At 38.2% G+C, this 16722-nt stretch overlaps 1 protein-coding gene across 1 annotated transcript; it reads left to right on the top strand.

Moving 5' to 3' along the window:
* The first annotated feature begins 15576 nt into the window (after positions 1–15576).
* On the top strand, positions 15577–16425 carry LOC113766348. Its single transcript, XM_027310550.1, has one exon. The coding sequence runs from the start codon at positions 15577–15579 to the stop codon at positions 16423–16425; it is 849 nt and encodes a 282-aa protein (XP_027166351.1).
* The last annotated feature ends 297 nt before the right edge of the window (positions 16426–16722 follow it).

Raw genomic sequence — 16722 nt, 5'->3', positions numbered from 1 at the left:
TCACAACTCATGTGATTTAGTCCAATCGAGCCTCTAAAAGATATTTGTCCCTTTCGATTCCTCATTAGGTTTAGGATTGCATTCATATTAGTTACATCCAAATGCGAAACATCTTTTGGTTAGAAATTAGGGAAATCATGACTAAATCATGCAACTAGCTTAGGTTAGGCTGTGAGGGTGCCTTAGACATTGTCTTTGCCTTCCCTCTCTTGAACAGTCCCCGAACCATTTTTCTCTGATTTATCGTAGATTTTGGAGTCAATCTAAAAATGTTTTACATTTAAATCCACATTTTTTGGGTGACTTGGTACACCCTAACTCAATACCAAGTGGCGACTCCTACATTTTACCAAAACCTTTTTAGATTACTATTTTGGGCCAAAACGTCGCATTTCAAAGTCCCATGGCCTTTTCCTTTCATTTTCACACACATCACCATTTTTCAAACCATACCTCACTCACTTGTTATTCTCTTATTTTTATTATAAAAAATGGGGCGTGACAAGTACGTAGCTATACAATTAGTGGGACAGCTGGATGGCATGATTCTTGCTCATATCAGCTGGGGTCATCAGCTAGTCAGTTAGTTAGAGGTAGCCGACTTAATGAATCTATAAATAGGAAGCTACTCACGCAGGCTATCATCTGATCATTCATTCCGTAAAAGCTGCCACTCATCATTTTGTCTACTTCTTCTCTAAACTCAATAAACTAGATTTTCATTCCTTGGTCCATGAATTATTTCTCCACCACCTTTGTAATTCCTTGATCAAGGAACCTGGATCTCCACTGGCCTCCGCATCGTAGCCATAGTATGAGGACTCGCAAAAATTTACCTATTTTAAACTCCTATTACCAGCTTATTTAAATATTTTATTGCCCATTTGCTCCGAATATTTTATTTCAATCTTTTTAGACCCAATTACATAGAACTATGACTTGCAAATATTTTTAAAATATTCCATTAATAAATTTAATTTTCGGAAGCACGTTCAGTGAGATTTAGTGAATACGTGTTTGGAGGCAATAACCGATTTGAGAGTACAGTGACCTTGAAGATTAAAGACTTATACATTAGTCTTAAAATGGTTATTTTTATGTTTAAGTACTCAAGTATTAGTTAGTGATACTATCGTTATAAGAATTTCTTGAAAATTTCACTTTATCACGCACAAATCGGAAGTACGCGTTTTCGCGCGCGCGATTAATTGAGGAACGTTAGACCTTTATTTTTAGACCATTAAGAATGAATAATAATAGTATGAATAGAAGTGCATTAGAGATTTAGTGTACAAGTGAAACAAACCCGAGAGGAATCAAGCACGAAACGCGCTCGAACGCGCACTATTCCTAGTTGACTTTTGGGACACTTTTAACCATACATTTAAGCTTCTCAAGGAAGCTTCATTTTCAGCAAAAACACTCTCTCTCCTTGCTCAAAGTAGCCGTGCACCATAGGAGGAAAAAAGGAAACCAAAGCTCTTCAATTCTTGCTTCATTTCTTCACCAAATCATCTCAAAATTTACACACAACTTGCAAATCACTTGGTGATCATCTTAAGCTAGGAAAGGGGCTTCATTTGCATGGTTTTCTTGAGCTCCATTGGACCAAAAATTTCTGCCTTGATCATCTAAGAAGGTATATAATGATCAAACCTTTGATTTTTGATTTATGGAAGTTATATTGCACTTGTAATCTTATAAATTCATATGGGTAGTTTTGGATGGTTGGAAATTTTGTGTGTGGGCTCTATGAAATCCCACTATGGCTTGATGGACTGATTTGATGAGATTTGATGTTGTTTATGTTGGATTAGTGTTTAATCTTGTGGAAATGAGTTGTATTGTTGAAGAAAGTTCAAAGGAAGTGAGGAGGAAAATTTTACCCGTTCTGCCCTTATCATTGCCGTGACCATTAGTGCATTTTTTTGTGGTCCAAATGACTTGATTCTGATGTATATGTGTAATATAGGATGTGTATAAAGTTTCCTAAAAAATTTACGTGATTTGGATGAGTGAATGTTGAGATTTCAAAATTTGCCAAAGCTGGAATTGTGTCCCGTATTGCTCTGGCAGTGATTTTGTTTTGGACATAACTTTTTACTCCGACATCGAAATTGAGTGCTGTTTGCTGCACTAGAAACTAGACATTCCATTTTTCCAATGGTATAAAATGAACATCCTGATTCCACTTGAGTGATCCGTGCCAACCTTGTAAAGTTGCCTGTTCTATTTCGCATCTGTACTGGAAGCTCTATTTTAAACAGCGACTTGATGCTCAAAAATAAGCTAGTTGTGGACAGAATTTTAAAACGATTTCTTCTGAGAAATTGTAGTCTTATGAATGTAGTTTTCAACGCCACTAATCATGCTCAATTCTGAGTTGAATTGAGTGAGATGTGGCCAAATTACAGAACTATCTTCGTGTAAGAAAACCCTTATTTCGGACTGATTTATAGCAAATCTTAATTTGGGACTTGTTATTCGAAATCCTTGGTGTGAATCACCTACCAAATGTATCTTAGATGTTTCTTAGACATTTTCTACCCAAATGGACCATGTTTGAGAAGATTTCTTTGGCCAAATGTTTAAAAAAGAGAAATTTACATACAAGGCAGATTTGCCTTGGAAACTTGGGGGAATTTAATGATTTTGTTAACTGAATTTTCGTAAGTATTTTTCTATGAAATTTGACAGAGGAATAGCCCTTATATGGTAGTATAATCATACCAAATCTGGTGCCATTCCGAGTCTGTTTTGATGTTTAACCAAAGTCCCAACATTCGTGAATTAAATCTGGAATTTGGCCTAATGGTCTCACTTTTTCAGTAACTTTGAGCCGCCATATCTTGGTGCTCAAAACTCCAATTCTTGTTCCATTTTTTGTGTTAAAAACTTTGATTGTAACTCTAATTGAGTTCCAAATTTCAGAGGTTAGTTCGCATTGTGCGAAATTTGCCGAATTTCCAAACTTTGCCGAAATCAACCCAAATCTGTCTTGGCATTCCAAAACAGCCACTTTGAGCCAAATTTTGAATGTTTTTCATTTGGAATCATGGAAAGGTATCTTCTAGGAACTTTGAGTACTTTGGAATTAGTTTTCAACGGTACAAAGTTTTCAAATTTTGGACTTGTAGAGAGTGAGATACGATTTTTCAAAATATGTGTAACAAATTTGAAAATTCCTAACTTAAAGGAAATGGAGTTTTTCAAACTCATCTTTTTCCTTCGATATCACTTGATCGTTTTACACTTGATTTCGAAGATGAAAATCAGATTTCACCTGTGTTTTAAAACCCCTCTTTTGAGTCTCGATTTATGAGTAATTCAGGCTCATTTTCGTGAAATTTTCTTAGATTGTACAAGTATGCAATCTTTCTGGATAATTGGGATTTATAAGTGATATTTCATTATTAATTGTTCAGGCACTTAAGAGGACCTCCAAGATGTGATGCCCCGAAAGAATGAGTGTGAGAAACAGAAAATTTTTATATATTTTCGTGACATTATTTTGGTTCCTTGTTGATAATTTTGTACTTTTCTTCAATATATTAACTTCCTATACATTTTTACAAGGGAATATAGTTTTCAAATCATTTTCTTGATACAAGTTAGTCCACGTTAATTTCGAAGTGTTTTATGAACGTGGGACCCGCAAGTGCGGTAAATGCAATATATTTTTGACAACTTGTTGGAGTTTTGTATTGAGTGATATTATTTTATAAGGTGCTAAGAGATTTGTATTAGAGAGACAAAAAGATAAGTTTTAAACCTAAAGGTGCCAAGTGTCACCATAAGATTAAGTCTTGGGTTTGACTACTATTCATAACTTTACCATTTAATTAAAATTGGCCAAAAATCTCTTCATTTTAAGCTTCACTTGGCCGAATTCTCTTGCTCAAAGAAGAAAGAAAAGCTCTCAATTTTCTAGTCTCCAATCTTGCCCAATCTTTCAATTAAACCGATTAATCTTCCAATTACTCCATAAAACCTCTTAGTTTGGTGGAGTTGAGTTTGGTTGTGAAGTTGTTTGGAAAGCTAAGGTGACTAGTTGCTCTCTTTCTTGTGTTGCTAAGGTGAGTGGTGAAGGATCCCTCTCCTCCCTCTAATGATGCTTAATTGATGATTAGTGGTGGTATAAGGTGCAACTTTATGGATTATATTGTGATTTTTGGTTGAATTGATGAAGTTTTGTAATTTTTGGGGATTTTTCTGTTTTAATATGAACATGATTGTGTGGTTATATATGATGATTGGAAATGATGTTTAAGGACTCTATGAGGTGGAAAAAGTGGTTAATTGCAAACAATTTCTGTTTTGGAAGAAATTTTGGAAAGTTAGGGTTTATGATGATAACATTCTGCCCGGTTTTGTAGCTCATAGTTAGAGGCCGAATTGGCCTTGGTTAAAACATAAAAGTTGTAGGGAATGATATTTTAGAGGTGCCTGCAAAATTTCAGGTCAATCGGAGCAGCGTAGCTTGTGAAAAGATGGAATTACCCTTGCTGCCCTGGTTTTACCCGAATTTGAGAATTGCTTCTGTAATGGGTTATTTTGGTTGGGAATGCTTCAGAATTGGTTGTTGAGGTCTTCTGATGAATTGTATCTGTTTCTTATCTTTCGAATGGCTTTGGAATTTCTGGATTTGGACTTCGGTAGCCTGATTTATGATGTTTGCACCAGAATGCATTCTGTGAATCTGTTTTTCCGGTTCTGGTGTAGTTTCTTGCATTTTTGACCGGGTTACACCCGAAACTGGGTTGAGTGACCTTCTGTGATGTTGTAGCCCTGTCTTTTAGCTTCAAAATGGTGTATCTTACACCTTCATCCGGTAATCGTAGTGCCATTGGTGCCAAAACCGCAAAATGATGTCAAAACCGGTTTTTCTGGTTTTGAGCTTAACTTTCATTTCCGGACTTTTCCCTAACTTGAATTGTACTAGTACTACTTGGAGCTTGCTGAATGGCTATTGGATGAACTTATTGTTGTGTGTGTACCTTTGGGTTTGAATGAGAAAAATAATGAAGCCATGATGGCTGGAAAAGTTAGCAAATTCAGGGGAAGTGCTGTCCGAACTTTGAAGGGACTTGTTTGCATTGAGTTTGTGATCTAAGGCTTGGATTTGAGCAAGGCAATGCTATATGATGGATAGTTTCTGAGCCATGGAGGTGAGTGACCTCAAACTATTTCTAAAGTTATTTATGAACCGTTACTTTTAAACTGTTTTCTGGCATTATTTACTTTTAAACTGTTTCCAAAGTTACTTTTGAACTATTTTCTTGCATTATTTACTTTTGAACTATTTTCTTGCATATCATGCGTGCTTGCATGTGAGTGTTCCTTGTTTGCTATATTCCTTGACTTATTGACTTGTTATTATTGATTGATAATGTGTTAAGTGCTTTCAATGATTGTTAAAACGAGTTTTCTAGGCGAGTGTGTACTTTATCGCACTCGACCTAAATAAATGTAAAATTTTCAATGATTAATGATTAAATGCTAGTTGCGCATGAATGTAAGCCTTTTGGCTGAACTGGGCCCTGCCCTTCGTTACCGATCGACTCGAGTCAGAAACGGATTCGGTCGGGCGATATGGTGACCCTGGGTGAATGTGGTAACTCGAGTATTACCTTTGTAGTCCGGCTACGTCCAGATGGGTGGAGTCCGGCTACGTCCGGATGGGTGGAGTCCGGTCAACGTCCGGAAGAGGATGAATGAATGAACAAAAGGATGAACGAGGGATTCTACTTACAAAAAAATGTATTTTCAAACGATTGGAGGAATAAGAGGAAATGTCAGGGGAACGAACGAACAAACGAATAGCTCCATGTGAGCCCGTATCCTTTTAATGAATGTTACTATCGCTTTCCATTGTAAATGTTTCTTGAATTATTGATACTCCATATTTAATGTATTGTAAATGTTGTTATTGTTTCTTGACTTATTATTTGATTTATGACATCATTGAAATGAACTATTGTGAAACCGATTTGATTAATGATTTTTCTGGTTACTCACTGAGCTTCTAGCTCACCCCAAAAATATTTTATTCCCCTCCACAGGGCTCAAGGCGAAGGAAGGACTTGTAGTACTTATTCCTGTGATCGGATGAATAATCTCATGTGTACTTTGAATTTGGAATTCCTCCTGTATCATAGTTGGTATCAAGGATCAGAGTGGCGCAGCGGAAGCGTGGACGCTTCGCTTTTGATATGTAATTCTTGGGACATTTGAGTTATATATGAGATTTATCTTGTAATTTATTTGAGGACTTTAGTGAACGACTGAGTCCCGGCGAGAGCTGGGCAGGCGGGCCGCCGAACCCTCTGGTTCGCCTTAGGGTGAGGTGGGACTGTCACACAAGAGGATCTCACGGGAGACGCCTAAAAACAAACGCTTGTGCATTGCTACTTGAATCACTTGGTGAGTGTCAAGTGCATAAATTGTTGATAAATGCTTGAATCGTTAATTGAGTATTATGGAATTGTTGAGACGAGTGTGTACTTTATCGCACTCATTCTCCCTTAAGTGATGCTATAATTGAATTGTGCTATGTGAATTGATATTCAAATTGTGTGAAGTAAATTGCTATGTGAACTAAGTGAAGTGTTGCCATTGCAAAATTTCATTTGTGTTGACTAGACGTCGATCGAAGTAAATCTTATCGACCAATCATATTTTACTCGTGGGGATGCCCTTGTCCTCTCTCTCTCTCTTTGAACTACGTGGTACTTAAGATTTGAATACATATGATTTGGTAATTGTACATGAACACGTTTAACTCGTAAGCTCTGAGCGGAAGCATGTACCACACCAATTTGGATGGGAGGTACCTCTCATACCGTCTCAGTGTTATAATCCGTTCCCTGAGCGATAGTATGTATCACACCGATTCGGGTGGGAGGTGTGAGGACTCGTAAAAACTATTATTTTATGCCTAATTTATGGCTTAATAAATTATTTAATTGGATTTTATTTCCAAGGAATATTTTCTAGTCTTATGAGACCTAAACGCATGATAATATAACTTCGTTATATTTTTAAAATGATTCGTTTCGAAAATTAATTTCCTAGAGCGCATCTAGTAAAAATAGTGAATAGTACTTGGAGATTTTATCCGCGTAGTAGCCCGATAAGCTTGGAATATTGGGGGCTTGTACTATGGTCCTAAAATAGGTAATTTTATGAATAAATATTCAAGTGATAGTTAGTAGTGCAATCGTTATAAGAATTTTTCGAAAGTTTCGCGTTATAGCGTTAAATTTGACGGTACGCGTTTTCACACGCGCGACTTCAATTGAAGGACTTTAGACCCTTATTTCGGGACAATTAAGAGTGAATAATATTTACAAGAATATATATGCCTTGGAGGTTTAGTGCACTAGTGAACCAAACGCGCGAGAAAAATCGAGCCGTAATCGCACCAAACGGCCCCTAATGAGAGTTGACCTTTGGGTGATTTTGCACCACACATTGCACCTTCTCTTGGAAGCTAACTTAGATCAAACACACTCTCTCTTCTCTCTCCTCACAGCCGGCCAAGCTCCCCCCCTCTCTCTAACTCCTTGTTCTAAAATTTCTGCACACTAAGCTCACCCAAAACCACCCCAAATCACCTCCAAATTTAACCAAACTTGCACTACACCTAGCTTGACACTTGAGGATCATCTTGAGCTGCAAACAAGGGCTGAAAATCACGGTTTCTTGGAGCTTTAAGAGGGCCGAAAATTCTGATCTTGCAAACCAAAGGAGTAGGTAATGATCAACCCATGGATTCTTATCTTTTGGAGATTATATGGCAAGATTAAGCTCATGCATGCACTTAGTTACTTGTTTATGGTGTAAAAATATGATTGTGGGCTCTTGGAATTCCCACACTTGGGTTGTTGTTGCTGATGTGATGATTAATGGTGATTATATTGTTGGTTTAGTGATTATAATGATGCATTAGTGATGGGTAATTAGTGGAAACTTCATTGGGTGTAAGAGGCTAAAACTTCCGATTTTGCCCCTGCTATGTTCGGCCATTTCCAGGCCAAATTTTAATGGTTTAATGGCTTGAATTGGATGTTTATAGGATGTATTAGATGTGTGAAAAATTTCATTGGAAAACATTGAGGTTTGATGGAGCAAATGAATTTTTTTTTCGAAACCAGCAAATCTGGAAACTGATTCGCGTATGTCTCTGACCAGCAGTAGTATTTTGGCTATAACTCTGTCCTCGGATGTCGAAATCATGTGCCGTCGGTGGCGTTTGAAACTAGACATTCCTAGCTTTAATTTGGTATAAAATTCACGTTCTGATTCTTTGTGAGCAAGCCGAACCAAATGTTTTAAGTTCGCTGTCCTGTTGCTCTGTTCGTCTGGAATGAAGTGTTCAGGCAGCAACTTGATGCCCGAATTTGAACCAGATGGGTGCCGAATTTGGAAATGATTTCTTCTGTGATATTTTAGTCCTATGAATTTATTTTCCAACGGCGTAAGCCATGCTCGATTTCGAGCTATATTGACTGAGTTGTGACTGAAACAAGTGGACTGCTCTGTTTTGGAAAAACCCTAATGTTGGACTGGTTTGGAACCAAATCTTGGAGTGAACTTGTTAGTTGATGTTTTTGATATTAAACACTTACCAAAGATATTATGGGTGTATCTTAGACCCTTATTTTACAAATGAACCATGGTTGGATAACCTTCTTGGTTAAACGATTGGAAATTTGGGAAATGAAAGTCAAAGGCAGAATGCCTTAGGAATTTTCTTGAACTTCGGTTGGCTCACTAACTACCTTGCCGAAGGTATTTTTCCCCGAAATTCGATAGAGAGATACTTTCCATATAGTATTGAAATACTGCCAATTTTGGTGCCGATTCAAGTTCGTTTCGATACCCAATTGAATTACTAAAGTTAGAGGTTCAAATCTGGAAAATTCTCATCCAGTCTTGAATTTCCCCAACTTCGGGCTACCGTATCTCGGTACTCGAGACTCCGATTCTTGATCCGCTTGTTTTGTCATACACTTCACTTGCAAAACTAATTGAGCTGAAAATTTCAGAGGCCGGTTTGCAACGTGCGAATCGTGCCGAATTTTCAAAGTTGGCCAAAAACCAACTTCATTCTGCCTTGTGAACCAACCCTGCATCTTCAAGCTCATTTTTGACAACTTTTCACTTTGATTCATGGAAAAGTGTCTTCTAGGAACTTATAGTACTCTCTAAGAGGTTTCCAACGGTATAAAGTTTTCCAATTCTCGACTTATACCGAGCGAGTTATGATTTTTCAAAGATTCATCATAAAACTGGAAAATTTTCCAATTTCAAAGAAATAGAGTTTTTTTCAAAAACTCTTTATTCTTTTGATGTTCTTAAACGTTTTGTTTACGATTTTCATGATCAAAACTCAAATAATATTGTACATGATAAAAGGCAAGTTGAACCTCGATTTACGTGTAATTGAGGTTCCTTTTTGCGAAATAATCCTTAGATTGTACTAATGTACAATCTTCTTGATAAGTGGGTTAATTGTATGGTTATTCGCTATTAAATTGCCAGGCGCGCAAGGAGACCTTCAAGAGGATCTCACCGCGGACACTTGAACTCCCAGAAAATAATTCTTATTGAATTGCTCGGTGAGTGTCAAGTGTATGAATTTGATACTTGCTTATTGTGATACTTGTTGGGAGTTTTAAAAATAAGGGCGGGTGCGTACTTTATCGCACACGTTCTAATTTCAAATGAATGAATGAATGAATGAATGAAATGTATTGAATGAATGAATGAAATGCAATGTCATGTCATGAATGCTTGTGTCGTTGGAGTGAATCTCCTCGACTACCAAATGAATGGGGGACGCCCAAACTCATAGGCCGTCCTTAGACTCGAGCCAGCAATGGGCTTGGTCGGGGATTTGGACGAGCCATGAGATACACATAAGCTCGACCTAATAAGAGGTCTTGCTTGGCATACTCGTTGAGTATCGCCCAATAATGGTCATTGTGGGCCCTTGGGGTGTACGGTGGACGGAGGGAAGAAAGTGGTGATCTACGGAAATGGAAATACCGACCCGGTTGACAGGAGGGTCAATGCGGGAAAGTATACGAATGACATCGACAGATCGAGTGGAACTTAGCTCCTGAGAGCTACTATATCCTTGAATTGTTTCTGATTACTTTTTCCTGTTTGATAGATTGATTATTGAAAAGACATGGCTTTATGTATTAAAGTTGGGATTGTTATTTGATTACGTGCTTGCATGTGTGTTCTTGGCCTCACGAGCGTTTCGCTCACCCTCTAGTTTTGTTTTCCTTAACAGGACCGACTCTTGGAGAAATATGGAGAAACCATCCGTTGAAATTTTGTTAAAACTCCTGTTATATATTTTGACTAGGCCCTGGTTTGGGTTGTACTTTTGGAAATTGTAAACTTGAAAAGTTTGGACCCTGATGTGTACTTTGAATTTAAGTCGTTTCATGATTACCCGATATGCTGGTTATACATTAAGTGACTTATTAAGCTTGAACGCTTCCGCATTATTGTATTCATGTTGTTCTCATCGAAGTGATTAGTTCGGTTTGAAATTGAATGGAATTGCTTGAGTCCTGGCGTGAGCTGGGCAGGCGTCCGCGGATACCCTTTGGTCCGCCTTAGGGAGATGTGGGGCGTCACAGGAGGTACCTCTCATGTCGATTCAGAACCGTAAATAATAATTGGTAATCGTACACGAATATGTTTAATTCGTGAACTCTGAGCGGATAGCATGTACCACACCAATTTGGGTGGGAGGTACATCTCATACCGTCTCAGTGCTATAATTGGTTCTCAGAGCGATAGCATGTACCACACCGATTCGGGTGGGAGGTACCTCTCATGTCGACTCAAAACTATAAATAAAGTATAAGTCGATTGGAACAATGTCTCATCGACCACTGAGCGATAGTATGTACCACACCGGTTCAAGTGGGAGGTACCTCTCATGTTGATTCAGAACCATAAACGTATAATCGATATCCTCAGCGATAGCATGTACCACACCGGTTCGGGTGGGAGGTATCTCTCATGTCGACTCAGAACCATAATTGGAAAAGTGAAATTCTACGAACTTGATTACCTACCCGGGTGACGGAATGTCATCACGAAAGAGTATTGGATTGAACTTTGGCAAAGAAAGTAGGAATTAGCTCTTGAGAGCTCCTGTATCTTTAGTGAATGTGTTAAATTGAAAATTGTGAATTGCTTGAATGTTACAGCTTTAATTCTCACTTAAATGGTATTGTTATTTGAACTACGTGTTTTGCATGTTTTCTTCGCCTCACGAGCATTCGCTCACCCCGTTAGACTTGTTTTTCCTTAACAGGAATTGAAATGGAAGGAATTATGGAGAAGTCGACTAGATGGCCCTTTTTGATTAGAATTTTGAATATATTTGTTTAGAAATTGATTTTGGAAGTTGTATATTTTGGGAATGTAAGATATCTTGGTAGCTTATGATGTAAGACTTCAACGATTATTAAGGGATTGACCTTCGTTTATATCTTCGACTTTTATTATCGATTGGTTATTCTTAAGTTTGAATTGAAGTTGTACCGAGTCCTGGCGAGAGTTGGGCAGGCGTCCCGCGGATACCCTTTGGTTCGCTCTTGGGAGAAGTAGGGGCGTCACAGTTGGTATCAGAGCTTAGATTTCAGATCTTTGTAGAGTGTCCTAGGTTTAAAAGTTTAGGATGCCAGACTGTGGGATTTGATTGTGTATTACGTGCGATGTGATCTTGGTGCTTGAGGTTGTAGCACCATTTTTGCTCACAAAATACTATAAGACTTTACTCTTTAAGTTAGGTTGGAGGTGAATCAAGATTTGGAAATTTAAATAGTCATTTGGTGAGTTTAAGGGTTAGGAACCTTGCTTCCTCCATTATTTTGCTTGCCGAACTTTCCGAAGGAAAAGTTTAACCATTTGAACACTTTTGGGCTCCGCTTTGAACTTGAAAATAAGACATCTTTTGCATTCCGTTTGGTTTGACTTATTACCTAACTTGTATAAGAACTTTCACCTTGAATCTAGTAAGGAGGCTAAGAATTTAGAAATTAGCTTAGGCTTTTGAATGGAATCTGGAGTTTATAATCATTTGAATGATTTAGTTTGGTATCATGGATTCTTCTAGTTTTGTCCCTAACTAGGCTTATGATTTTCTTTTTAAATCCTACCTAGGATAATACGGTGGTGCTCGCCGTGAGGTCTTTTGTATTTTGCCTACAGGTACTCCTATATTTGTGGCACTTAGTTGCCTATGACCTGTATTTGATACTATTAACTCGTTGTATGCACATTGACATGTGACATGACTTCTAATTTATGAAAATAGCTATGCTTTGATTCAAAGTGTTCTTGCAATGTGTACCTATTTTTCAATTCATGTGCTTATGCTTTCTACTTTTATTATGCATTTAGAATCTTGCTAAATGGATCGGCGAGGACGTGGACGGGGGCGTGGGCGTGGGCTTCAGCAACCTCGCACTCCCGAGAGAGGTGAGGGATCTGCGATTGGACCAAACTAAAATCCTAGAAACGAAGAGGGTGACCAAGTGGCTACGGCTATTAACCGCATAACCGATATTCTCGAGCACTTAGCTGAGCGCCAGGGACCTGAACCAGTCGACCAATCTAGGAACCAAGAGAGGGGTGAGGATAGAGCCCTCGAGCGATTCTTGAAGTTCGCTCCCCCTAAGTTCCATGGAGGGTTTGACCCCGAAGTAGTGAAAAATTGGTTTAAAAGGGTGGTTGATATTTTTGGCTGCTTTAGATTATACCGAGGAAAGGCAAGTGAATTTTGCCGTTTTCCAATTTGAAGGGGCGGCACGCTCGTGGTGGAATGTTGTTAGTGCAAAGTGGAAAAGAGAACAAATCCCTTGGACTTGGATAAACTTTGAGAGTGAGTTTAATGTCAAGTTCCTCCCGCCAATTATACAAGAAAAAAGGGAGGATGACTTTATTAAGTTAAAACAAGGGTTATTAAGTGTGGCCGAGTATGAGGAGCAGTTCACCAAACTTTTCAAATTTGCTCCTGAGCTTGTAATCACCGAACGAAAAAGGATAAGGAGGTTTATTCAGGGGTTAAATGTAGAAATCCAAGAATCACTAGCAGCTGCCCAGATTACCACTTTTATGGATGCCTTGGATAAGGCACAGAGGGTAGAGAATGCTAAATCTCAATCTAAGGCTTTTCATGCTAGAAAGAGGGGTAACCCAAGCGATAACCCTAAACAGTCCGAGAGATCTATCCAACCCCCTAGAATGGAAAAAGGGGCTGGAGAAGTGAAGATACCTGAAAAATCCGGAGAAACTCCATCAAACGAAGCCCCGCCAAAAGGAAATCAGAGTAGGCGAGATCAACACAAGGGAAAATCTCAAACTGGCAAATCCGTGACTCCTCACGTAACTTGTGGATACTGTGGCAAGATTAACCACACTGAGACCGAGTACTGGAGAAAGCAAGGAAAATGTCTGAAGTGCGGTAGTACCGAGCATAAGTTTTCGAATTGCCCTAAAACTTCTCAGGGAGAAGGAAATTCTCAACAACCTGCTAAATCCACTGCAAATCAATCGAGTGCCGGAAGGAATAATTAATGCCGGCGATTGTAAGAGGGATCCAAGTAGTGGAAACTCTACTAGTAGAGGTAAATCTGACTCCACTTGACAAATAGGGATTGTGGTTTTACTCTAGTATAGACTGGAACTTTTAGAGGTTGTACTCTTTTGTATAGGAGATGACATCCTTTTGTGGTATATTGCGACTTAACACAATTTGATCTTGTTGTTTTCCATTTTCCTTTGAAACGATTTGATGAACTTATTATAATTTAGTATAACTATTATGATCTTTTATGGTATATGAAAATTTACCTTGCTTTTAATTGATTTTACAGTTTATATGTATCTGTAATCTGTTGCTCCATGTCTCAAGACTTGTAATAAGATCATGAATGGCACCTGAGAATAGTTAAGTTCCATAAGTGTGAGTTTTGAGTGGGAGAAGTAAAAGTGATGAAAATTGGTCACATGAGGAAAGGACGGGTAAAGATTTTGATCGAAAACTGAAGATGTTAAAAACGCAAGCAAGTCCCTCTAATGAAAGTTTTATAGAGAGATTATGGACTAGAGGAAGCAACTTGGGAAGTAACCATTTGAGAAAAGTATCCAGACCTGTTCACCAATCAAGGTATAATTTCGGGGACGAAATTTTCTTAAGGGGGAGAGGATGTAAGGACTCGCAAAAATTTACCTATTTTAAACTCCTATTACCAGTTTATTTAAATATTTTATTGTCCGTTTGCTCCGAATATTTTATTTCAATCTTTTTAGACCCAATTACATAGAACTATGACTTGCAAATATTTTTAAAATATTCCGTTAATAAATTTAATTTTTGGAAACTCGTTTATTGAGATTTAGTGAATACGTGCTTGGAAGCAATAACCGATTTGAGAGTACAGTGACCTTGGAGATTGAAGACTCATACATTAGTCTTAAAATGGTTATTTTTATGTTTAAGTACTCAAGTATTAGTTAGTGATACTATCGTTATAAGAATTTCTTGAAAATTTCACTTTATCGCGCACAAATCGGAAGTACGCGTTTTCGCGCGCGCGATTAATTGAGAAACTTTATACCTTTATTTTTAGACCATTAAGAGTGAATAATAATAGTATAAATGGAAGTGCATTAGAGGTTTAGTGCACAAGTGAAACAAACCCGAGAGAAATCGGGCATAAAACGCGCGCGAATGGGCACTATTCCTAGTTGACTTTTGGGACACTTTTAGCCATACATTTAAGCTTTTCAAGGAAGCTTCATTTTCAGCAAAAACACTCTCTCTCCTTGCTCAATGCAGCCGTGCACCATAGGAGGAAAAAAGGAAACCAAAGCTCTTCAATTCTTGCTTCATTTCTTCACCAAATCATCTCAAAATTTACACACAACTTGCAAATCACTTGGTGATCATCTTAAGCTAGGAAAGGGGCTTCATTTGCACGGTTTTCTTGAGCTCCATTGGACCGAAAATTTCTACCTTGATCATCTAAGAAGGTATACAATGATCAAACCTTTGATTTTTGATTTATGGAAGTTATATTGCACTTGTGATCTTATAAATTCATATAGGTAGTTTTGGATGGTTGGAAATTTTGTGTGTGAGCTCTATGAAATCCCACTATGGTTTGATGGACTGATTTGATGAGATTTGATGTTGTTTATGTTGGATTAGTGTTTACTCTTGTGGAAATGAGTTGTATTGTTGAAGAAAGTTCAAAGGAAGTGAGGAGGAAAATTTTACCCGTTCTGCCCTTGTCATTGCCGTGACCCTTAGTGCATTTTTTTGTGGTCCAAATGACTCAACAGAACTCCAAAGTTTGGAAGAATGTATGGGCATTACAACTGAAACACAAACTGAAGCACTTCATATGGAGGTGCCTACATCATAGCCTGCCAGTGAATGAGCAAATACATAAGCGAACAGGCAAAGGCAGTCCAATATGTAGTAGCTGTGGGGAAGAGGTGGAAACGTTAGAACACATGTTGTTCTTTTGTAACATGGCTGAAACGACCTGGAAACTTGCACCCATACAATGGGATGGGTTGAGGGATATGAGAGGAAATTTTGTAAGATGGTGGGAAGGGATATTAGGAGCAAAAACTAGGGAGCAAGGACACGACCACATAGCGCTGACTGTGAATATCCTTTGGCAAATATGGAAGGCAAGGAACAGGACAGCTTTTGATGTTTATGAGACAGACCCAAGGGAAACAATGCAGAAAGCTGTGGGTGAATGGAATGAGTATATAGAAGCCCAACAAGATATAACAGGAGAGTTCATTCAACAAACAACAATCTCAAGCAGAATTAAGACATGGAGGCCACCATCACGGGGTACGATAAAACTAAATACTAATGCTGCATTTTCACAAAATTTAGAGAGAACAGGTATAGGTGTTGTGGCCAGAAATGCTGAAGAGGAGCTGATGAAAGTCTGGGCAAGAGCTGAAGTAAAACGTAGTGAGCCACGGGTGGAGGAAGCAGCAGCAATTAGGATGGGAATGCAAATGGCCTGGAAAGCAAACTGGAGGGCAGTTGAGCTTCAATCAGACTGCAAAGACGTGGTGGATATGCTAAACAAGAAACAAAAGCAGCAAAACAGCATCGGGGTCATCCTTGAGGATATAGCAAATATGAGAGGTTTGTTTGAACAATGTACTTTCTCTTTTGTGCATAGAGATGGGAATAGATGTGCACATAGTGTAGCAAAATTTGCTGTCAAGCTAACAACAAATGTTGAATGGGATGTATGTTTTCCCATGTGGCTCCAAAAGGAAGCCCAAAGTGACCTCAGAGGAAGCGAATCTGCTGTATCTAAGTCTTGTAATATCAAGTTTACAAAATGAAATGAAGTTATGATGTATTCGACAAAAAAAAAAATGACTTGATTCTGATGTATATGTGTAATATAGGTTGTGTATCAAGTTGTCTAAAAAATTTACGTGATTTGGATGAGTGAATGTTGAGATTTCAAAAATTTGCCAAAGCTGATTGTGTCCCGTATTGCTCTGGCAGTGATTTTGTTTTGGCCATAACTTTTTTATTCCGACGTCGAAATCGAGTGCTGTTTGCGACACTAGAAACTAGACATTCCATTTTTTTAATGGTATAAAATGCACATCCTGATTCCACCTGAGTGATCC

The sequence above is a fragment of the Coffea eugenioides genome, chromosome 3 (genome assembly GCF_003713205.1).
Source record: "Coffea eugenioides isolate CCC68of chromosome 3, Ceug_1.0, whole genome shotgun sequence".
Taxonomy (NCBI): Eukaryota; Viridiplantae; Streptophyta; class Magnoliopsida; order Gentianales; family Rubiaceae; genus Coffea; species Coffea eugenioides.
Note: the sequence above shows the minus strand (reverse complement) of the source record. Positions and strands in the feature narration are given on the sequence as shown.